General features: G+C 41.0%; 1 protein-coding gene across 1 annotated transcript in view; it reads right to left on the bottom strand.

Moving 5' to 3' along the window:
* Window positions 1–22,253: 22,253 nt before the first annotated feature.
* The window catches only part of EFL1 (elongation factor like GTPase 1), a 63,857-nt gene continuing 61,754 nt past the window's right edge, over window positions 22,254–24,356 (bottom strand). Inside the window, exon 20 of the mRNA XM_056499490.1 lies at window positions 22,254–22,804. Coding sequence (XP_056355465.1) covers window positions 22,616–22,804 — 189 coding nt within the window. The 3' untranslated portion in view covers window positions 22,254–22,615. The remainder of the gene's footprint in view (window positions 22,805–24,356) is intronic.

The following is a 24,356-nucleotide window of genomic DNA, read 5'->3' as shown; positions in this document are numbered from 1 at the left end:
TTCAGCATGAAATCAGGTCAGCAGCTAAAATTAAACACCCACCTCTCCCCTGCACTGCATGTGGAGTCATCGCTTTTAGTGTTGCTCAGCCTCTGCCTCCCCAGATGAGTTCATTCTTACCACAAGCTTAAAGGCTGTCTTATGAAGGAGCACTGATGGATACAGTCATCCCTGCTCCGATGGAGCTGGTGGGAATCAGGCTGGCAGTCCCTTTGACTCCATCTGCATTGATTAGCTCTCGGGCAGCCTGCCAAGGCACTGTGCTGCCTCTTACCCTCACCACTGCTCATCTGCCTCAGAGAGGCCTGCAAGCCCTACACAAACTGCAATTTCTCTTCATTAGTGTGATTCTGCCTGCATGAATCTGATAACATATGGGATATTATCATAAAACAGCCTATTTCACCAATTCATTTTCTCCTTTATGAAGATTATGAATGTACTGCAAGTGCATAGGCAGGATAGAACAGAGGAGTCTACTGTACAGTTTAGCTTTGATTCAGTTTCTAAAATGCAGATAGCCTTCCTTTTAAATTCACATTTCCCAATAATCCTGTGCTAATATATTATAAAACCTGCTGACTGTCTCTCCCTGATTTTCTCTAGTTCACTGTGGCTGATCCACACTCCGTGTCACTTGCCTGGATCGAGACTCTAACGATGAACAGAGCTAGCAGATGCCACACAATGGAAAAAATGGGAGCTGCAGTAACTGTTTAGTCAACCCTAATCACTGCCACAGTCTGACTAAGCATGAACATGAAACATGATCACAGTTTGACTACAGATTATGTAATTTCAAACATATGCTCCATGCCCCCTCACTTCCTGCCTGTTTCAGATAACACCAGTCTGCTGGAAGGGGCAGCTTCTGCACAGCTGAATGAGCACTTTGGGAATGACACAGATCCAGGTAGGCTCCTACCTGCTTCTGTGATTTATTAATTAGCACGTGTCCCCATTTAATGAAGTCTGCGTGCCCTCTGCTGGTACATGCTTGCACTCCCAGGAACACCAGCACTCATAAATGGAATAGTTTTACACAGAGAGCTGCTCTGCCCCTTGGACAATGTGTGTGTGCCTGTCCTGCTGTGCTTACATGTGCAATAGAGAATAAAATGAAATTAAGTTCCCCTTTTATTCTAAACAACACAGCTGTTTTGCCCAGTTAGGCTGGTTTATGCCTTTGTTTTGAGGGCATTTTCTGCTAAGAGGTACCATTCCTACTGCACAGTGCATGTCTCCTGCAGAGGAGATTCTGTGTGCACTGATCCCTCAAGGAGTGGGTCTAAGGGGATGCTGCAGAGGACAGAGAACACAGAAGGCTGCAGCAACCACACACTTGTTCTGAGCTGCCCCCAAGAAAAGAAATAATTCAGCTTTCCAGGATTAATCCATTATAAAATGCTACACTAACTCCTGGCTAATCTGTATCAATTACTGAGTACAGACACATGCAGTAAAGGTCATTGTAATAAGCAGTTCACTCCTTAAATTGCTTCCACTGCCAAACCCAGTCAAGATTGCCAGGGATCATTACCAGGGGATCATTAGCTTAACTCATCTGACAGCCTCTTGTGCAGACCCTTCTAACTCTTCATACTGCCAAACAACAGCAGAACCTCCAAGACTATGGAATGGCTCTTTTCCTCAAGGAAACAAGCAAAAACCACAGGATGGGCAGGGTGAAAGTGGCATCAAATGAAGATAAATATGCCCATATTCTACCAGCTGGTGCCAGTGCCCAGAGAGGTGATGACATTTCCCTTCAGCTGGAGGGTTCCAGGAGAAATGGGACATATCCATGCACCATTCATACATGGTAGTAGAGCAGAGGGGGAGAAAAAAACATCTCCCTGTACCCTAAACCAGTGACAAATTCCATGAAAAAAAACCTCAAGAAAAAATATTTTTGTGCCTCACTAATGGCAATTAAAAGAGTAACAACAAGGAGAAAGTAAAGAGGCTGAGTGCATGGCTGGCTTCCTGCCCTGGGAAGGTGTCAGCAGACCTGCCCCTGGCAGTGCCCAGCAGCACTGGCACAGGTGAGGCTCCCACAAGGGTTAACCTCTGCATATCAAAGAGAAGGTGCAGGCATGGATGTCACTGAAAACTGGCTGGCTCAGGGCATATGAAAAGCTGTGTGAATTTTAGATGCTGCTCATGTACAAGACCCAGCACTGAGTGTGGACTAGTGACCTGTGCCAGGGAGGTTTGCCTTCAAGAGGAAGCTATTGCTTAGATACATATCAAGGACTCCTATCTATTCTTTCCTTTCCTTTTCAACTGAGCAGAAGCTATTGCACAAATGTGTGAGTACAGACCAGTCTATCTGCTGCAGGAGACAGAAATGTCAAACAGGCTCTCAGGAATAGGAATCAGAGTTATATTCAGTCCTGCCTAGATGAAAGCACAGCACAAAAATTACCTACAGTGGCATCTTCTCTAGCTTTCTGTAATTTCACTTTATTATTAAACTCCATTCTCACTGAGGTCTCATCCAGACTAGAAGATGTCACAACCAAACATGGAAGCAAACACAGCATTAAACCCAATTTTATGCCCAATGTACTGCTATTTCAGCTCTGTTAAAGCACTGTGATCTGCCTGAGAAAGGAGGGGAGCCAAGAGACAGGTGTAGGCAGATATTTTTCAAAAGTGCTAAAAAGCATGAGTTTCAAAGCAGAATGCAGCTGGAAAGGAGAAAGGAGGCTCATTAACCCACAGGTACTAATACATTTTGAAACACGACCCATTTTACAGAGTCAGAGTACAGAAAATGTCCACACTGTGGTTCTAATAAAGTCTGTGACAGCAATAAGGGACACTGAACAGCTACAAGAAGCTGCATGTGTAGGTGAGCAGGAGATGGAGCCAGGCCAAACTTCCTGCCATAAACACACACACATGTTATTTTTCCAAATCCAGACACAAGCTTATTTATTTCTATTTCAAGGATGCACACATTGTACTAGAGACACACTGTCAGTAACAAGTATCTGTCCCTATATGGTCAAACTACCTCCCTACAGCTACTCCTGCTGCCTGGTGATGTCTCTGATAGAGCTGTGCTGGCAGCTCCCCACAGCAACAGCCCAAACTGCATAAACTACTCCTCTATGGCTAAAAACCTCATTCTGGTTGTATGTCCTCATTTAGTATTTGGTTGGACTGGAAGACAAGATCATCTCACTTTCCTCCTTCTGCTAAGAAGATACAAAAGAGACACAAGAGCTAGGAAACTGACTCTATTTTTGCATACAGTTTTATATTTTTCTAATATATATTTATATGTATAGAAATTGTGGCAGATGGGAAAATTCTGCCTGACTCCAGGAACTCTTATATATATATATATATGTGTGTGTGTGAGTGTATATATATATATATGTGGTTGTCCTCCATCAGAAACAAGGTCCAGGCAGACCTGTGGCAGTCCCAGTGCAGCTGGGCTGGTGGAGCAGAGGGCTGTGAGCAGCCTCAGCCTCTGCCTTTGTCTCTCAGTGCCTGCAGGCACAGCTGCCTGCCCTGCTGAAAGGTGCCTTTCCCACTGGGTGTCTGCAGCACAACTCTCAGACCAGGTTTCTGAACCAAACAGGTCAGCTGCCAGAGCCAGGGCATTAATTTTCCCATCTGGCCAGGATTAAAAACATGAATTCCTCCTACCACAACCTGCACTCCTACCTCCTATTCCACCCTTTGAAGCTGGGTGCAAAGGAAGAGGAAGGGAAGGAAATAGCATCTTTAGAATGAGGTTAGGTAATAAATATCAGAAACATGATTACAACTTCCAGGCTGTGAGGTCATTAGCAAAAATCTTCAAAGAATAAGATGCTGAGGTGCATTTGAGCAGAAGACTGAGCAGGATGGTAGTGGGAGCCCTAGAGGCATTTCCAGTTTGTGGCTACCTTAGCTCCTCATTACTAATGCTCTACTCTGCCTAGTAATGGGTGAACAATGAGATCTTGGCCACTAGAAATAATCCCACTTCAGCTTTAAAGCAGGAAGATACTTATCACTTTTCTGGATCAAGTTCACATCTGGACATTCAGCTCTTTAGATTAATGTTCAAATGTTGCCTGCCAGGTCTATCTTCATTTCAAGACTCCTACATGTCTTGATCAAGGAACAGAGAGTTCTGTAAGACTGGATTTTATTCTCTTTGTCTAAAGAAGTATAGAAAAAAGTTCTTCATTTCCAGTGAACAGATCTGGCTCACTTAGTGTCTTCTCATGTTTTAATCCTGAGATTACAGTGACCTTAAAGCTTGGCAGTTGTTACTGCATGTATCCTCACTACCAACAACCAGCAGCAACCTCAGCATCCACTGCAGAATCAAAGCAAGCAAAAGGTTTCTCTCATTGGTATTTTTAAAAAGGAAATAGACTGTTTCAAGATTTTAAGAGCAATTTCTGTGCTCGGAGAGATCTTAAAGTTGAAGTGAACTGGGAGTACTCACTAACAGAGACCCATTGATAAGCCCAGAGAATGAAGTCCTGTTCCCATCCAAAGAGCAGATACCCTGCACAGTACAAGTTCTCCCACTTCCACCTCAATCTTGCTCTGACGTCATGTCTAGAACTGAGAAAGTTGCTCAGTCTGCACAGCCATTCAATCACACTATTCTTGGAATTACATTTGTGCCTCAGGCCCCAACCAATTCAAGGTTCAGTTGTATGAAGCATTCATAACACGAGACAGTCCCTGCCCCAAAGAGCTCTCCATATAAATAGCACTTTCTGAAAGCCAAGAGCTCAGAGGGAAGCTTTGCATTTCTCTATCAGCCCTTCCACAAGGATGCTAATTACTGCCAGGATAACTCTGGGTTTATGACGTGAAAATCTTGTCCACTGGGAATCAAGGCTCATATCCAGCAAAGCAGCCATCAGATGATAGTAACTATTTTTAGGCTACTTCTGACCTTTCAGAAAGTAAGGACTCTTCAAAAGATGATTAAAATACTATGTGAATTATGCAGAGAGTTGAATAGTCTGAAGAAAATGAAACTTCATTTAGTCTTGCATAACGCCTTGGGTAACATGGTTAGATTCTTTTGGCCCACACCAGTCAGATTTTCCACTGAAGTGTCAGGATGCAAGTTGGGCTGGTTATTGAGTAATTGAGCTTTCTGATTTGTGCAAACCTCCTAACCTTCAAGAGAACAAAGATTAATCAACAACATTGAAGAGGATGTTGTCATGAGATCCAGTCATAAGATTTGTAGGGACAAGGCTTGCAATCCTTAAAAGTGTTTTGGAATAAAATCTGAGGTGGGAGCACATACAGAAGACATTTTCAAAATAAAATCCAACACAGTTATTAATGATGGAATCAAGGAAGGTCTACCATTGCAGTAAAGATCTGAAGAGGAGCATTCCAGTGCATGAAGAAGATATTGTGAGGTAGAAAGAAATGCAGAGGCAGCCACCTGGTTCTGAGTTTGGTATCTAAAGGACCCACTGGCTTTCCAGGAAAGTACTCCTCATTTTGAAAATTACTTCTGAAATATTGCCAGTGCACCTTTACACCAGCCTCTTGTGCTTCAGGCTATTTTTGTGCTAACATGGAAGTGACATAAAGGGACACCTCTGCACCTTACAAAAAGGTACCTCAGGGATTCACAGCTGTGTGGCCAAAACAAATATCCACAAGTACCTGCAGCTGGTGTGGTTCCAACAAATCAGGGGCAAAATTTCCAAAACTTTGAGATTGCTGACCTCACCCTACTCAACATAGATGCTGAGCAAGCTCTTGAAAATGGCATCCCAGGGTATTTGGGAGGATTTGAAAGGAGGTGGGCTCTGCTGTTCACATGCTGTATTTGCCTGAGGCCACACTGAGCTGCTTGTGAAAACTGCTAAAGAGAATTTAGCAAAACTTCCTAATTAAAGATGAGTTACTGAAATTCCTTAATAAGTAAAGAAGTCCTCTCTCCTGGCTTGTCACACAAGGCAGTCTGAGATAGGGCAGGGGCAACTTTTCAGATCACCTTTTCCTGAGCTGCAAAATGCCTTTAACTGTGGTTTACAGTAAAGTGCTTAACACTACCTAGAGCTGGTGCAGCACTGACAAGCTGAGGAGCTGGGCAAGTACCAAGCCATGTCCATGACAGAAGATGCCCCTCACCTCCCTACAAAATAATTTCTTACCTAGCAGGCAAAATCCTCAATCATCTGAGTGTTGGAACATCTGAGGCTTTGCTGCCAGGACTCTCAAAACAAGGGACAAAAGGAACAAATAACCAGTGGTACCACAAAAGTGAAGCAGCTAAACTTAAAGAGAGGAATTAGCTGTCCAGATAACCTGGGGTGAGAAAGAAAAGCAGGGAAAGCTGGAAGCAGTTGGACTTGGCTTGTATAGCTGACTGAAGAGCAGGTTCCTGATGAGGAACCAATGGAAGCAGTCACAGGACTAAAAGCTGGGCTAGATGCAGCAGAAATGCTGCTCCAGCTGCCCCTGCTGCAGCAAGAGCAGGTAGGTCCAGACCTGCATGTTGTCTGAAAGCAGCACAAGCACTTCAGCCAAAGCCTGAAAGTCCTGGTTTCTCAAGTATCCCAAATAAAAATGAACGTGGCACAGGAAAGGATGGTAAAGGCAAGTGGTCTGTGTGGAATGTTTGCTGAGTTTTCCATGGGCTGTCAGCAGCTCTTTGAGCACTTCAGAGCAGCCATAAAAACAAAAAACAACAAAGAAAAAAAAAAAAAAAAAAAAAAGGAAACCAAAAACCAGAGGCCAAGCTGAAGGCAAAGCAGTGAAGGCTGAGCACAACAGCCTGCAAAGGTGCCCCTGAGTAGCTGCAAATCACAAAAAATGAAGTGTGAAGAATCCAGACTTGCCTTTGCAGGATCCAGTGGCTGGGGACACGAAGGTGTTCAGGAGGAAGGGAAGCAGAAGCCAGGCTCTGTGCCAACGCAGATAACCAGGGGGGCCAGAGGAAGGAAACCACAGAGCTCTGCAGTAAACGCAGGGACTGGGAGAGGGGGTAGATGAACCAGTCAGACAAAATAAATGACCCAAAACTCTCCTTCAAAACTCAGATAAGACTTGTGTTTTAAAAATACAGAGTGCTTTCCTCTCCTCCCACTTACTATATATATATATATATATATATATATATATATAATATATATATATATATATATATATATATATATATATATATATATATATATAATTTTTTTTAACACTTTCTGGATTTGGCCAGGAACGAGTAAGAAAGTGCCAGGATACTGCTAGAAAATCTGTCTGTTCTCACAGTGTTCCTGGACCAATCAGGAGAGAGCTGGACTCCCAAGAGAGAGTCTGTTTCCATTTAATTTCCAGGCCAGTTTTGCAGACTTACAAGGTTAGGTAAGGTGCCAGACTTCTGGGTGCTGCTGGAAAAAAAAAAAAAACCCTTGAGCCCTCGGAAACTTTTCTTCTCAGCACTCAGGAGAATTACTGTAAACACAAAGGGAAGAGATTTGAGGAAACAATGATGTCACAATAAGAAACATTGAAGTTTAGAGCCTACCACGCCACCATAATCACCTCTTTTATTCTTTCCAAGGCTAGGTCTCTGTTTTGTAAGAAAAGTTATATAAGCCTATTTAAAGCATTAAGTTAAAGACAACTCCTGAATTGCACAGCACAAAGCAGAGACTAAATACAAATTATTTCATTAATTGTTTAATGTTTCTTCCACTTCTGTATTTTACACTTCAAAAACACAAACGGAGAAACACTTATCATTGTGAGTAGGGAGATGTAGGTAACATCTGGTTAAAATGCCAGAGGGTTTTCCTGGCCAGGGGCCCTTGCACTTACTTGCTAGAATTCCCTGGGGTAGCTGGGGGTGTTTTGGAGAGGCCAGACAGGAAAAATGTTCAGGGGCTGAGGAGTGAAAGGCAGGAAAAGCCTCCCTGAGAGGGAGCAGGAGCAAAAGCAGAGCCCTGTGGGAAGTGCAGGTGTCACTTGCCAGAGGCTTGGCTTTTCCCCTCCTCCTGAACCAGGGAGTTCTGGCTTTAGCTCAGCCAGGCTCTCTCTGGCTGCTCCACAGAACAGCCCTGCAAAATCCTAAAGAGCCTCGTGGTGATTCTGGGTGTCACTGGGCAAACTGTGCTGAACCTGCCTCTCCAAGGGCTCCTGGAGTCACAGGAATTTGTCTGCCTTCTCCTTAGCTCTTCCCTGGGGTGAAATTCTCAGCCCTTTCAAATGTATTTGTTTTCTTTCAGCATACCGAAGAAACCACCCATTTAAAAATATTTGCTTTAGAAAAAAACCTCAACCTATCCATTTTCAAAGACAAATCATATTTTCTTGAATTCTGGGCAGGGAAGAAGGACAGATCCATACTTTAGAGTTTGAAAGAAACAGCTTACCTCTAGATGCAATCCAGACTTTTATTCTAATGAAAGGAAGTTACTTCAGCCCCACTTTCTCAGTTGCCAGCACCACTTTCAGTCCAGAGGAAGCTGCACCTATCCCCACTCTCTCTTTACATAACTGGCACATCCAGAGCAGGACTGCAGCAAGATGTCCCATACCAAGCACAGAGACAGAAAAACAGGATATAAAAGCAGCTGCTTGACTTAAGGTGATGGCCACACATGAGACATAAAAACCACTTTGAGAACTCCAAAATACTTCTCAGCAAAATAACTCACACTGACCTTATCAAAAGATACTGGATAATAATAGTTGTCATCTCTCCTAATATTGTTTCCAGAGCATATTTAAGAAACAAGTATCACACTTCCCACCTCTGACTCCAGCAGGTACAGGAATTTCTGAATTCAATTGCATGTTTCAGTGACTTTCCAAGGTCTGAGAATTCTTGTTAACAGGAGAAACTTCTTTGAAGGTACAACCAGACCTAACAGATGTTCACATTTACACCTGCTTTCCTCACTTTCCTCCCTACAGGCATTTTTTCTCATGTTCATTTAGGAATTCTGCCCTCTTCCAACCCTCAGTAAAGACAGGCATCCAGAACTTTCACTGGTCCAGTGGGTCTAACAAAGCCTCTCTGGAGAAATCTCCCTTCTGAAGGATTCTGGGCTCTCTGGCAAGGGCATAAAGGCAGATGCAAGGAGCTGCTTTGGAGATATCCTTGCAGGGATTCAAAACCCAGCTGTGGATGGTATTGCCATGGGCAGCCTGCTGCAGGTATCCTGCCTGAGGCCACATCCAGAGCTCCCTTCCAGCCACAACCACTCTGATTCTCTGGGTATGAGCCCAGGACTGTGGGTGACAGAGGACAGCAGACAGGGACACAATGCATTTTACCCACACTGACATTTTTTCACACTCTCTTGTCCTCATTTGCCTCTGCACAATCCTGTACCTCTTTTCCCCTGTTCCCTGCTGTGATGTGCAGTCACTTCATTCCCTTCCTCCCCTGCAATGTTTACCATGTAGGTGAAGCCTGAACTTTGCAACAATTCACCAGAAGTTTCCACTCAGACATGGAAAGTAAAGAAAAATCAGTTGGAATTTTGTCAGTCAAGACATTTTGGAGATATCCATGGGGAGACTGTCAGGAAGGAAATGCTGAAAAGCTAACAATAGACATGCTGCTTAAAATTCATGTACCTCTCCAAACCTGGACTTGCTTTCCTAGAAGACATCCCATACTTATTTTTTAAGAATCTAGGGAAGTTGTGAAAAAGCTCATCAAGGCAAGAGACAAGGTACAACCTTGACTGTGAAACAGCTACAGGATTTTCAGCTGCCAGCTATGCTACAGCATCTCCCCAATCTTTTTTTGAATCACACAAAAAAACCCTACAGGTGCTATTAAAAATTAACAAATATTATACATATGCCTGATTTATCTACAAAACCGTTCTAATCAGAAAGAAAGGAAGAGTGAAGGCTAAACATTCATAAATGTTACAGGTAATGGGAATGTGGGCTGTTAATTTGCAGCACTGCACAGATGGCAGGGAAAAAAGGCACCAATGGATATCCAAAAAACAGCATAAAGGACATTTAATTTAAGCTTAATAAATGTACTATAATGTTAAAGTAGTCATAATATGCATGAATGCTAAAAGGTGTCCCAGAGCTAGGGAAGGAACCAAGGATGAAACATCTGATGGTATTCATTATATAAGGTGTCATCTACTATCTCAAAAGAGAGCATTTTAAAAACCTCCAAAGATACAGAGCATGTTCCAAAAACAACTTTGAAACATCACCATCTTGGTTTTGAGATTATTCAAACAGCAGTAGTGTCTTTCACCCACTTACTTCTGGGGAGAAAGGCAACTACACATTATAATATATAAAAATACAGGATCTCTTTTATGTTATATACTGCCAAATAATTACCAGAATCACCAAGCTAGCTTAGTGCTAGAATTATCTGGTTGTGTTCAAGCACTGTGGGTTTTAACATTGGCAGAAATGCTCAAGGTCTCCAACCTCCAAAAGTACAATTTTAAGTCATAACCAGCAATTGTAAATTAACATTGTGAATGTTATTTGGTTACCCCATAAATTCTTTAGCACTGTAATACTTTTTACAGTACACTGAGCCTTGACCTAATGACTACCCTCAGTGACTCAAGAGTGAGGTTTATGTTTGTAGGTGCTGAACTTCAAGGATTCTTTGAGCAAAAGCCATGAGACAGATACATAATGCACATAACAATCCACGGGGGAGCTCAACAGAAACACTAATTCTTTAGCCAGTCATGCAGCTGTAGGCTCCAGCAGATGTAAGGAAATACCCTAATCATTAAACTGCCCATGTTTCCCAATAATTTTACATCCCAGAGTGAATAACCATTTGGCTGGCTCAGCAGTGACACTGACCTGTCTAGGAAGAGAAGAGTTAATGTGCCCAGCAGATGATGGAGTCTCCCTGGCCCTTGCCAGCAGCAGCTGCAGCTCTGCTCGCTGCCCCAGCCCAGCTGCCACATTTCATGTCAGGACACATGTCCCGACACAGAACCTCTCCTGGCCCAGCTGTCTCATACTGGGCTGCCCAGCTCTCTGTCCCAGCCAGCAGCAGCTCCTCCCTGCCCAAATTCTCCTTGCACACACGTGTGCAGTTTCTGCTGTGCCCTGGGCACAGAGGGATGGTTCTGTTCCACACCATCTCTGCTCAGGTGAGAGACCAGAGCAGTTTGTTCTGGCATTCAGGCTGGAGACCAGGTAATCCTGTGAGTGAGCTGAACTGGCCACAGGGAGGGGCTTTCAGAGAGACAGCATTTATAATTTCATAACAAACTTCCAAATCACTATGGCAAACACGTGCCCAACGCAAAGAGTCCTCTCTGAAGAATAGCACAGATAGCCATCTTCCTAAGCAGATTTTTACTTCCTTTAGTGGAAGCAAAATGGGGTGGATAAGTGCTGGGAGTGTCTGAGTGAATTCACATTCAGAAGTGGGGCTCTTATCTCTGCCATCTCCTCGCTGCGATGGGCGCAGGGTAAGCAAAGCCAAGGTTAGATCCTGTTCAGCTCACAATAGCAGCATGTGGTGCCTTTCAGAGCATGAATGCCAGTTTTTTACTGCAGGTGCTCTTGTGGTGTGGCCACGGGAGGAAAGCGATAACTGACATCCTTTTCCATTCAATTTACAGTCAAAAGAGTGTTTGTAATTTAGCAGTTGACTGGCTGAAGCTCAGCCCATATGGTAGCTGTTGTTCAGCAAAGGAAAAAAAAGTACAGTACTTAAACCGGAAAGAACAGGCAGTCTGTGCATCAACTGCAGGCTTCAAGGGGGCTCTGGCCCACTTTTATTCATATTTAAATGTGCACGTTCACACTGGGGACAGGGACACCGAGCCCCATTTCCTAATACTGCAAATCACTGCTTCACTTTAGGGTCTGGTGTGTTATACACAAAGAGGGGAAAAATGTGAATGCAGATTTGCCTCAGTGTCCCATGAGGAATACTGAACGGTAGAAGCAAAACCAGCTGGAAAGTACATAAAGAGCACAACAGACTCCAGTCTGGTTCCTTTTTCAGAATATTTCTCTCCCATTTGCCTTCTGATTGCAACTCTAAGAGGCCCTACAGAGGTCTGCAGCACGTAATTCTGAACACAAAGAAAAGAAACTTCCCAGATCATTTAAAATATATCTACGAGGTGAAATGTAATTCTGAATGGAAATTTCGACTTATGAGGGAAAAAAAAATCACAGATTCTTTCCTTTCAGTCTTTTTAGACAAAGATAGGCTGTTCCAAATATTTCCTTAAAAACAATTAAAGACGTTAAAGGTGGCAAATATGCCTCAACAGAACAAGAAAAACAAACAAAGAGTGACATTAAAAATAAAAATGGTAGAATGATGATTTCAGGTTAGTTTTAGTACTGAAAAGGAATCAATACAGGGTACACTGGCACACACCTTGCTGGTCTTTGGACTTATATTCTACATATGGAGCTTCCCAAGAAAATGAGGAATAAATGAGGATGGGCAAAGAGGAAAAGAGGGAGGGAAGGGGAAGGCACCAAACCTCATCTCTTTCACTTGGATTTCACTACTCCAGTCAAGTTTTTAAAAACATTTATGATATCACTGGGGACCTGGAGCTGACACATGACTCAAAGGGGAGATGTAATTATTAAAATTGTGATTAGCAATTACAAGTGCAGGGCTTGTGAAATTATGCTTTTCCTGTGCAAATGCATCCCAGAGATAGGAGCTTCACAGAAATTGAATTTGCACATCACTGTTTACATTGACAGCTACTGCCAAGCAGCCTCAATTTTTGTCCATTTGCCCTTTAGTTCAGGATAGGACACAGACCACATTAACAAGCCAAAAAGGACATGTGCCAGCCTAAAATAAAATTAAAACCAGTAAAAAGTAATTTTTAAATCCTTCCAACTAGTTCCCAAATTATCCAGTGTGTGTACTTTGCAATCCTATCTTCTTAGGAACTGTTTTCTCTTCCTCTTGTGTGTGAAAAGCCACACAAACACAACAGGAAACTGTCTGAACACACAGGAGAAATACTGAAAGTGACTGTACACAAACTGCTCTCAGACACACAAATCAGGTGAAAACATTGCTCTGTTTTGGGTATTTTAATATGATTATACAAGGTATTAGAAATTAATACCAGTAACACAGAAGACCTAGATTGCTCAAAAGGTAAAATGCACAAAAATCAACACATGGAAGGACTGACAAAGGAAAGAGGCTTTCTCTGCTTCAATCCAGCAATAAACCATGGCAAGAATATTCAATTCTTCAGACTCTTTGCAGCTCCACAATCTTGCACCCCCTGCAATACCCTGGGTGCCAACATGAAGGTATTTACTAGAGAAACTAACAGGCACCATTCTGAGGTATTTTGAAAAAACCATTTGCAAGCAAGCAATTTTGCATCCACTGAAACCCTGCTGTGTTAAATGAGAAAATTGTCTTTGTTGGTTTATGTGAAATTGGCCTTTTCTATGAATAAAGGTCATTTTCCTGTGGCTAAAGTGATATGTCTATTTTTTACAGTGTCTCTGCAATTTAAAAGTTGATCACTGTGGAAAAATGTTTCCCTTTGCTGTTGTGTTTCAGGCTTATTAATAAAGGTATTTAGGCAGCAGAATTAAAAGCAAACACTGAAGTTACATCTGAGGTAGATGCACATGTACATACTATATGGGTTAGCACAGAACAGACATGTTAGGAGCCAAAAATGATTATTCAAGGTTATATATTCAAGTATATCTACAGTTATCCAAGTTTACTATCTTTAAAAAGTAGTTTTGAGCAGCTAAAAGTTAGCTACACATCTCACAGCATCAATATAAGCACTCTGTTATTCCATACTGTATTTCTGCAGGTTTCATTAGCAAGGTCAGGAGTCAACATCAGTGATTTACAGTCTGCAGAAAGGATGATGTCACTGAAATATAAGAAGGTCAGAATCCCCAAAGAGGAATTATCGTAACAACAGAGTGAGATCACTGCGTGCACTTATCTGCTCCAAGGGGCAATAATCAAACATGTAAAGCTAAGCTGAGCATTAGATAAAAGCTACAGAGGCAGTACTTTCCCAAGGTAATACAGCACTGCTGTAGATTTTTTTCTGAGCTTCACTCATGAAAAAGCTTACTCTGCAAGGGTCTCAATCCCTTTTTCCCCCCTAAAACATTACATAGAAAATGTTATACACACATGTGAATAAAAAACCTGGTTCCATTTCAAATAGAAGCACTGATACCTAGACAGAACTAAATAAAGGGGCTCATTGAAAAAGGAGTTTGCCTTTGACCTTTAATGTAAGGTTTAATACACAGGTTTTCCCTCACTGAAATTCTACAGGCTGCTCAAGAATAAAATCCCCCAAACACCCTCAACCAGAATAAATATTTAAACTTCCCTGATCTACAAGAGCTGCAACACTGGCTAACTAGTTAGTTACCAAGACAAGAAAATTACACAAATTTATTCTATCTGAGAAAATACACACATTTTTATTGTTCTGCCTTCTGAAACATTTTCCTGTGGATATGGGGGGTAGAAATTGCTGTGCTGTGGTAAAAAGAAAATCTGTCTTTACAGAAGAGAGTGCTGCTAATCATCTGCAATAGGAATGAGCAATTCATCAAAAATTAAGTAAGCTTAAAATGAATTTGTAACCAAGGTCTCCTCTTATTTAGAAGTGATGTCAAGTTGTTAGCTCGCCTCTTTCATCTCAAATAAATATAAATTGCCAAAGTTCAGTACTTCTGAAGAGAAAAAGATGTCCTATCAGTACATTTAACCAAGAATTGCAATTGTGCTCCCACATGAGAGAAGCAGCTTCCTGGCCGTGGGTGTTTCATTTAAACTTTTAAGAGGACATCAAAACACATTTACATGAATATAGATCAGTGCTTCCGCTGGGTGATTTAAATGCATCTTACAGCTGTGGAGAACGATCTTCTCAGTATTCAAAACATCCCTCTTAAAAAGAGGAATTATTAACTTATTTCTTTCTTTTTATACACATCGATAGAATCAGCCCCACCTCTGAACCCCCATATTTTCTTAGCAGCAACTCTCATGTTCCTTCTGTTTGCCCTGTCCCCAGACTCCAACACTTCTGCCTGGCAAACATTCCATGGCACACTGAGATCAGGGGAGTGCTGGTGACAGACACTTCACACCCAAGCCCACCTGAAGCCATCACATATCCCAGCACAGAAACCCCAAGTTTGTAAAATCAGGTCTTTCCACAGCTAATATGGGTGTGCAGGAAGAACAAGCATCATGAGGAAACATCATCCATGAAACCTGCTGACTCCAGGTGTGTCTTCTAGAACACCAGGGTAATTTATTTTTATTTTCTTATGAACAAAGAAAACCCAAGGTTGTTTCTTTAGCTGGAATGTGAGTGTAAAAAGTCAGTTTTTCCCTGGGTAGTTCAATGTGTGCTCATTTGCAGCTCATCTGTGAGGCTGAGGGCAGTGATGCAGCCCTGTCAGCTGATCTAGGGAATGTGATCCATTAGAGAACCATCCTGCCCTGAGGGACCAAACACAGGGAAAGGATGGGAGGCTGCATGAATTAATGCTGCAAAGACCGGTAATGACTCCTGATTAGATAATATAAGACATCCCCGAGCAATCAGCACAGAAAAAACACCCCAGCTATGCCACCAGCTCGTCCATGCTACAGATTCACAGATCATGCACTTCCCCAAGTACACATTTCATTTTTTAAACACTGTACAGCAAAATCCACAATGTTCAGAAAGATATTTGGCAGGACAGAATGAGATGAGAAAATACACTTTTTACTGACTTGGTGAGTGCCTGGCATGTTCTCCCTTATTTTTATATCTCCAGAGAAAAGCAGCAAGCTCTTTGAGAGTTTCACTGGAAGTCAGTGATGAGTATCATCACCAAGAAGTTTGAAAGTATGGAACAGGAAATATGGCACAACAGAGGATGCCCCCATCTTTGCCTTGAAAATATACCTATAATTCCTAAGATTTGGTTAAACCAATGGAGTAAAAGGGATATAAAATAAACTAGCTCCCCTACTTTGCTGTAATTCCAAAAAGAAGCTTTTTAGAGCATAACAACATAAAACCAACATAGCTCAAAGTAATGGAAAATACCTTTTGATTTCAAAATTCACAAATGTTGCAAAATTTCAATCTCTTAAGTATCAGAAAATCATTATTTCTGCTAACCTCCTCTGTAACAACTCCTTTCCAAAATAATGTTTCTTGTAGCAAAAAGGCCTTTGAACTTACCAAATTCTTATTTTCTCTTCTATAATCTTACCTCTGGTTGCACAAATGTCAAAAGTGAAGTTTGCCCATTTATCCAGTAATCATCTTTCTCTCTTCAGCCCTGATAACTGCTTCATCTGCAACAGCATTTATTGTCAACAAAAGCAGAGTAAAAAGCTTATTCAATAACTTTTTTTGCCCTTTCATTACTTACTCAGGACGATTAAACCTGATCTTGCGTAATTTCAAATCGATTTTTACATCTGAAACATCAAACACAACAACTTGCCATTTCTCTCTTTTTTTGTTGGAACGCTGATTAATTATGTTATGCAAGACTTAAAACATTTAATCTTTCTCTCTGTGAAAAGAAGAATGGTCAATTCACAGGAGCTGGTGAGAGGAGAGCTCCAGTTCAGTTTGCAGCCCCAGCTGATATCCCTTGCCCAGACCCACAGAGATTCAGCCTGAGCACTTCAAGGAAGTGATGACTTGAGCCTTCTCCAGCAAAAGCTCAGCACACACACATTGGTTTGCTGAGTCAAACTGGAGGCTAAGGGAGGGATGTATCACGAGAAAATCTTCAAAAAGTGAAATCCAAAGTCTAAAAATGAAAATAGAACAAATTTTTCCTTAAACATTTACCCTGACAAAAAGCAGGGGTAACTCAGCACACATTGAGCAAAGAGGGAAGAATCAAGACTGGCATTTCCCTCCACAGCAGCTCCATATTTTAGCAGATTTACTGTCAGCCTCCAGCCCTTCTACTTTGGATCACAGAGACTCAGAGATCAAGAATCAAATCTAGGGAAAAAGGCATCAGTTCAGGGACTATCAGCAGTTCTTTGTTTTATAAAGTGACCAATGTTTCCAAAGGATGCAACATCTTTTCTTTTTCAATAAGGATTTTGCAAGAAGCTTATCTGCAATGAAAAAAATACACCACTTTATAAAAGTATTACAAAAGTCATTTTTACAGTTACAGTAAAAGACCACAACACAGACATTAAGAGTCTGTCCCTCAAAACCACAGGTCTTTCATTTACTTGGTGGTTTGGGATTTTTTGTTTGTTGTTTTTAAAGTAAAATACTATATTTGGGGGTTCTTGTATGCATTTGTTTTTTCTGCCATCATGGTGAAGCTGCAAACATTTTCATGTTTTTCTCTAATTTAGTGCCAACATCAAACTGGAATTTTTTTTTTTTTTTAATGAAAACCGAGATTCTGATGAAATACAAGAGCTGTGGTTTTCAGGAAAAACAAAGTATCACAAGATTTGCCATAAAAACACAGGGTTGGCAAGAGTAACAACCTTATGTACAGTAGCCTGCTATTTATAGGTGCACTCACAAGTCTGCAGACTTATTTCTGCCCTCCAGTAACAAACCTAGGAAGAAAAAAGGCTCAGCAACAATTATCACAGATACCTGTCACGTTTTAAGTCAAGAACAAAATTAAAGCAGCACAGAACCCAGATCCACCTGACAGAAATCAAACACGATTTACATAAACAAGAAATTACACAAAATGAGATTCTGGTCCTAAAACTCTGTAAAAGTCCTAAAAAATCCTGAAGTGCTAAACCCAAAGGCCTGGCTGCATGGCAAAGGGCATTTCCATGTAATGGGCAGCAAAGGCAGGGATGTAAATTCCTTTATGCATCCAGGGGTCCCTCTGCCACTCCGGTCCATGGCTGCACTCAGGGGTGTCTCTGACACTGCACACGAGATTTTCATATCTTCAGTGACTATCAAGAGCTCAGTAACTTCCTCCACTGAACAGCTCCTTTGTTCCTTGCAAGCTGGGTTTAAGCTAGTATCCACCTCCAGCTCTTCTGGCCCTGCTCTCTGAGGCTGCTCTGGGGGTGAGCACAGCCCCACAGCACTGCCTGGGGAACCTGGCTCTTCTTTTGATTGTCTAAGAGTGATTCACACAACAAAACTTGACTTTTCTCAAGCCCAAACTCCTAATATCAACACTAAACCTGTTTATACACAAAAGCAAGGAAACCTTTCATACATATTTAGAAGATGGAGCTGGTTTTTAGTTATCTATGAAGAATAGCTCAATTCTTTCTGACCAGAGAAATGTGTTGCCTGCAAGCTCCTGAGAAAAAGCAGAGCTCAGTTTGTCAGCCACCAACTCTGTATACACATTAAAGTAACTGTGACACAGTGATGTCAATCACAGTTTTAGTATTTTCTCTTTGGAAGAAATGATGCTGATAAGCTCAAGTACAAGTGACAGGATGGTTACTGTACTTCTATTTTCTATAGCCCAAAACTCTGCCAGCCCAGGTTAGCAGAGGCTTCTTCATATCCTCTGGGGTGTTTAACCAAGAATCACAAGAACAAAAGAATAATTATGGAAGTTTCCTTACAATATTCTCTTATTTGAGAAAGAGTAAGCTCTGTAATTTCATGATGTTTGGCCTCCCACCTTCAAGCAGCCTCAGAACTGCATCCCCAGTGGATCTCAGAACACCAACCCTGCAAAATATTCCATTCAGTTCTTCAGGCTCCACCTGTCCCAGCAACAAGATTCAACAGAAGCCATGATTCACTGGGAGGTCCTGGCAGAAAAGGGATGAAAAGGTTATTTAGAGTTGCTTTCTGTAGTCAGTGTAGCCAGGGGATTTGCTGCTGCTGGGAATGCACAGCTCTCTTCCAACAAGCTCCCAAAATGATGAGCCTGCCACAGTCTTTTTGTTGAAATTACAGGACAGCAAAGGAGAGGCTTGTTGCTTCACACAGTCCTTTGCAGAAGCAAGGCTACACAGAAGGGCTGCTCTGACTGGTAACACACTCTGCCTGTCAAGGCAGCCTATATTCCATGGAGCACACTTGCACATTATCTATTATTGAACACTTCTAGAGCACAAAGCAATCTCATTATGCAATGAAAACAGATCCTATAAAGGCATTTATGCAAGTTTCTTTCTACAACATTTTTACATTACTCTTCCAGCCTTCCCCTTTCACACCAGCTGCAGTCAAACTACTCACTGGCCTTGATGCTTACAATGTTGGATGAGATAGGAACAGACTAGACATTGTTTTAACACAGGAAGGTTAATTTAAAATAACCTTCCTAAGCTGTTCATACTGCAAGACAGCAACATTACAAGGAGAAGACATGGATTCATAAATAGGATCAGCTTTCAATCCTCAGAGCAGAGGCAGCAGCACTTGTCAGGAGCTCTCTGTGCCGAGTCTCCAGGGGAAGCACAGCTCCTCCTGTCAGTCACTCACAGCAGCTCTTCCTCTGAGGAGCCCTGCTCCTCATCTCCTAAAGGTAAATGCTACCACCACAGGAGATGAAAGGCAGAAAATGCTCCATGGCATGCCTGCTACTGTATTTCAGCACCAGTTGGCTTTTGATGTATCTGTATCCCCCAGCAAATGAACCAGCCTTTGAAATTAGGCTGATTGTTATAAAATCATCATTTAAAGGAGCCTTAGAAAGATTTTTAAAAAAAGCCCAGGACTTACAGCCAGACACATGTATTAGAGGCAACCAAAAGCCACTATTTAAAGGCTGTGTAAGTCCTGCTATAAACATTTTTTGAAGGATTTTTGTCATCTTAGTCTCTACTCCCACATGACTGACCTTGATTTTGCATCTTCCCTTTGAACAAAGCAGGAATAATATCTCAAGAGTGCTCAGGAGATAAGTCTAGCCAAAAAGTTACACTGCCTTCAGATGCAGCAAAGGATTAGAATTCCTGAAGCTGTCATGGACTTTGCCAAGGTCTTTTAAAGCATAATTAAATCTGTCTCTTCCTCATTATCAACCTTCCAGCAGGTCCACAAACACAGCATTTAAACAGTCTTGCATGACGACCACTTCAAGCTATTTTCTTGAATCCTACAATGAAAAGACCACTGAATGTTGTTTTCCAAATGCCATAAAAATACACTGTGTTAAAAAGGCCAGGGATCATTTTGTACTACCCCTCTGAAAAGCCTGTTGCTTACTCCACAGCCACCTTTTTAGAGTAACACTGTGGACTTCTAACAGTACTGAACTCCCCTCCTCCTTAGGGGCAGGAAACCTCTGTGAGCACGTAGGAAATGCAGGGCTTCTGACTAAAGTTTTATTTTTGCTACCTGGGCAAGTTATTATTTATTGTTATCCTTTTACACCAACAGCTTTTCTGGGAGAAAAAATGCATCTAGATGTCTCACTGGAGAACACTGAGACATGTCACTTTGTAAGGGTGAAGGACAAGGCTTTTACAAGGCCATGAAAATGCTAACAGGAAAACACTACTGAATTTTGCCCCCTTTTTTTTTTTTTGGTTCAAATTCCAGAATCAGCAAGTTTTTACAAAGATAAGCAGTTTTAAGTAAAAAGAAGCAAGATGATAATAAAAAATTCCTCTAAAGAACCAGTGGGGTGTTATACAGTTGGATCTTTGGTAAAATAGGAAATGAAGGAGGAGGGATGATGGGAAGAAAGGATAAATGAACAAATAAATAACAAAGCTACTGTAGGAAAACAGCATCTGTTGAAACAGAAAATATCTGTCAAGCAGCCCAAACCACACTATTTCATGGTATCTATTTTTTCCTCCCATTAGTCATGGTTTGCAGGAGTTTTATAACATGGAATGATGCAGCTGTAAAAAACAAAACCTTTTCAGTTTATTAATAGGTGCTATAAAAATAAATACTAATTTTTATCTTATCTACTTTTGAGTAGATCCAAAGTAGCAGAAAACAAATCAAAAAGCACACACTCACAAGAGAGGATATGACTAAGCCACATTAAGTAGATAAGAGACCAAACTTCAGACATGCTGCTAAATCAAATTGGTGTTTACATGTAAATATTTTATCTTGCATGTAAACTTTTTGTCTCAACACCAGTAAGATCAGCAAGGCCTACACAGACAACTCACATTAGCACTGGAAGTGTTTTCCTTCTCAGGGCTGTACTGAAGCAGCACATGACAGATACTGCAGATTTGAGAAGTAAAACTGGTGAAGAATAACACAATATGAAAAGTACAGATTTTTTATCATTATCCCAACATATGTATGTATGGTTTAAAATAAGAGATTCAATCTCAAAACATTTTATGAATACCAAAGGACTATGTGCCAACATTACAACAGGTACTGAAAAGCCCTTATCTCTGTTTTCATGATGGTCCCTTCTCCTATATATGATGTAACAAAGAAAACTACACTCTCTTGCCTAGTCTCAGCTCTTGGGTTTTCACAGGCAGTCTGGTATGAACAAGAACTGAAATGAATCAGAAGCTATGTGAGAATTCAAACTATGCATTAAAAAAATGGTGCTGAGAAAATAATCCAGCTCATTCACATCCTCTCCTCCACATCCTCTTCTGTTTCTGCTTCCAAAGGAAACTAGCAAGAAGCACAGAAAAGTTTACACAGCATTCTGAACCAACCTGAAGTTAGAAAGGAGAAACCTTAATAGAAGAAGCAAAATTATCAGACACCTTCCCTGAAGAATCTAGGTTGATATGATCAGGACCAGGAGAAGTCACTTGAGCTCCCAATTCGAGTTCTGCTGCCAAGTCACACTGTGGGAGGCTTTAAGCAGACCTGCAAGCTTCTAGTCCCATCTGTAAATGGCACTTGTCTGGCACTAGGTTTAAAAATGAAAAAATGTTTCAGACAGATATATTTGAGGAAGTCCTCTCTAATCAAGGGTGCTTTTACTGCCAGAGTTTTCAAGTGAAATGTACTTTACTTCCTGCATAAAGTGTGGGAAGAAAATTGATGTCCAGTTTCTCGTTTTTACTCGTTGGAGATACTCAGTCCCCTCACCTAGTCTGTGATAAGGTGTCTTAATAAGGTGTGTTCTAAGGAGGGAAAGTAAGACAAATCTTGCTCAGTTTTCTGCAGTGCTGTCTTCCACATATGTTCTTTTTGCCCTCTGATTTAAAGAAGATACATTACTGCTTTAAATAACTGCCTACATGAGGAATGGAGTAAAACAATAAGTTTAGAAATTCCTAATAGGCTTACATCCATTTACATATAGGTAACTATGAAAAGTAAGGGTAAGAAACAAATACATTGTGGAAATAAATTAAAAAACAATCAAAACCATTAAAGAGCTAAATTCAGTGCATGGTTTATTTTGCAAGAAGCAAACTCTTACTGTAATTACACGTGACAAATCAGAAATAAACAAATTGAATTGGGAGTTCCTAATCCTTGTGACAGGATGTTCGGTAGGGCATTAAATTTTAAAAATTGAGACCAATTGCAGTGCATAAGCCTCTATTTTATTTCAATAAATAAACTATTTTCTCTGTACAAAAGTTGGAAAGGCTTAAGTTTATTAAAACATAAGCCACATAAGAAAAATGGTATCAAAGAACAAAGTCCAGATGAAATCTTGCATCTGCTGCATCTAAAATACTCCACCCACACTCAGCTGTGTCAGGAGGGAAAGGCAGCACACACAGCTACTTATTTCTGCTGAGGGTTCTTTGCTTCTCAGCGTGCTCCACGATCTTCTCCTCCACGTAGAGCCCCTTCCTCTTCCTCACCGCGTTCATGTACTTGCGCGCCGGGTTCTCCGCGTCTGCCTTCTCCCCGAAGTGCAAATACTCCTCCTCCGTCGTGGGCACCCAGAACGGGTCACTGGAAATGATCTGCAAAAGCAAACAACAGAGAAAAGCACAAAAGGTTATTAGCATATTTCAAGTAATCAACTGCTGAAGCAGAGAAACAAAAGATCAAGTTTTCTGGAAAGCCTGCAATTAACTGTGGAAGCAGAAAACAGGAGTTAAGACATACTCTGCAGCTCTTGCCCTAAGCAGCCCACAATAACTCTTCAAATTCAGCTGAACAGTTATTTTCTAAAAGCAATTTCAACTGCCTATCAGCAAACAGCACCACATAATGTTCAGAAAATTCTCAATTTTCAAGAGAGAACTCCTTATTCAGAATATCATTGCACAAGAATTGTATTAGAATTTTTCAGAACTGAAGATTTCTGCTCATTTCTGTGCCCTTGTTTTCCAAACCCAATCCTGAGTTGGACAGATGGTTTTAAAATCACTGCTTCTGGTTCTAACATATTTAGCAGAACTGTTCTTGCAGCTTTGTAGCCCTCCTAGAACAGATTTTAGATCTCATGTGATCACAGAATAACTGGACATTCCTTTATTTCCAGTCCATCCTATATACCCCATATTTCTGGGACTGCCATAGAGGGTATTACATAGAACCCAAAATAAACATTAGGAAGGGGTGGAATTGACCATATAGTGTTACACAGATTCTGTGCAAATTTCAAAAATACTAATTTTACTTGATTATAGATTTCCTCACAAGATGCAGTTACAGGTAATATATTTTTACTAAAAAAACCTAAAGGTAACACCATATTAATTTCTTAAACAAAATCTTAATGGAAAAAGCAGTCCAGACAAGTATTAGTTACTGCAACAATACTTCTGATATTAGCACTAGCACTAATAAAATGATAAGGAGAGAACAAATTTTTCTAAATTACCAATTTTAGCTTAATGCTCCAAACCTTTTCTAATGTTGCAATCTTTTTCTTCTGACAAATCCTTTCAATTGCCATATGGTGCTTCAACCTAAGCAAAATTTCCTAAAGCTCAGGTTACACAAACTAGCAAGAAGAGGAATTGAAAAATGATGACTGAAGATGAGTGATTTTCCCCAGAAACACTGACAGTTGTGGAGTCCTAATTTAATACCTCATCCTAAATACCTCCCAACACAACCACACGAATTACACTTTATAGGGAGTTAGGAGAATGACTATGGCAGTCTAATTTGTATTAGGCAATACTGTAGGTTCAATCTTGCAGAAATGGGATGTAAAGCTAGACCAACAAAAACACTTCTAGTCTGCTACAGTTAAGCACATGCATAGACTTGTTAAATTAAGTGGGTATTACTCGTGCTGAAAGTGACAGCCAATCTCAATTATTTACACGGGAAATGACTAAGCACAGGCTTGTCTGGCTGAAAACCAAAAGCAAGCAGAGCTCAGAAATAAACAGTCTGAAACTCAGCTTTCCAAATTTTTTTTGTGTTTATTTTTTACTATAAATGTAAGGACTGTCTAACCACAGAAGAATCTGCTTGAGTCATACTCACTCTGATGTCTTGCACAGAGCCCTATAACCAATATACAGAAACTTAAAGGTGATTCCTTGACAGCTTACA

The sequence above is a fragment of the Oenanthe melanoleuca genome, chromosome 10, assembly GCF_029582105.1.
Source record: "Oenanthe melanoleuca isolate GR-GAL-2019-014 chromosome 10, OMel1.0, whole genome shotgun sequence".
NCBI classification, from domain to species: Eukaryota; Metazoa; Chordata; class Aves; order Passeriformes; family Muscicapidae; genus Oenanthe; species Oenanthe melanoleuca.
The sequence above is the reverse complement of the archived record's forward strand: the minus strand, read 5'-3'. Positions and strand labels throughout refer to the sequence as shown.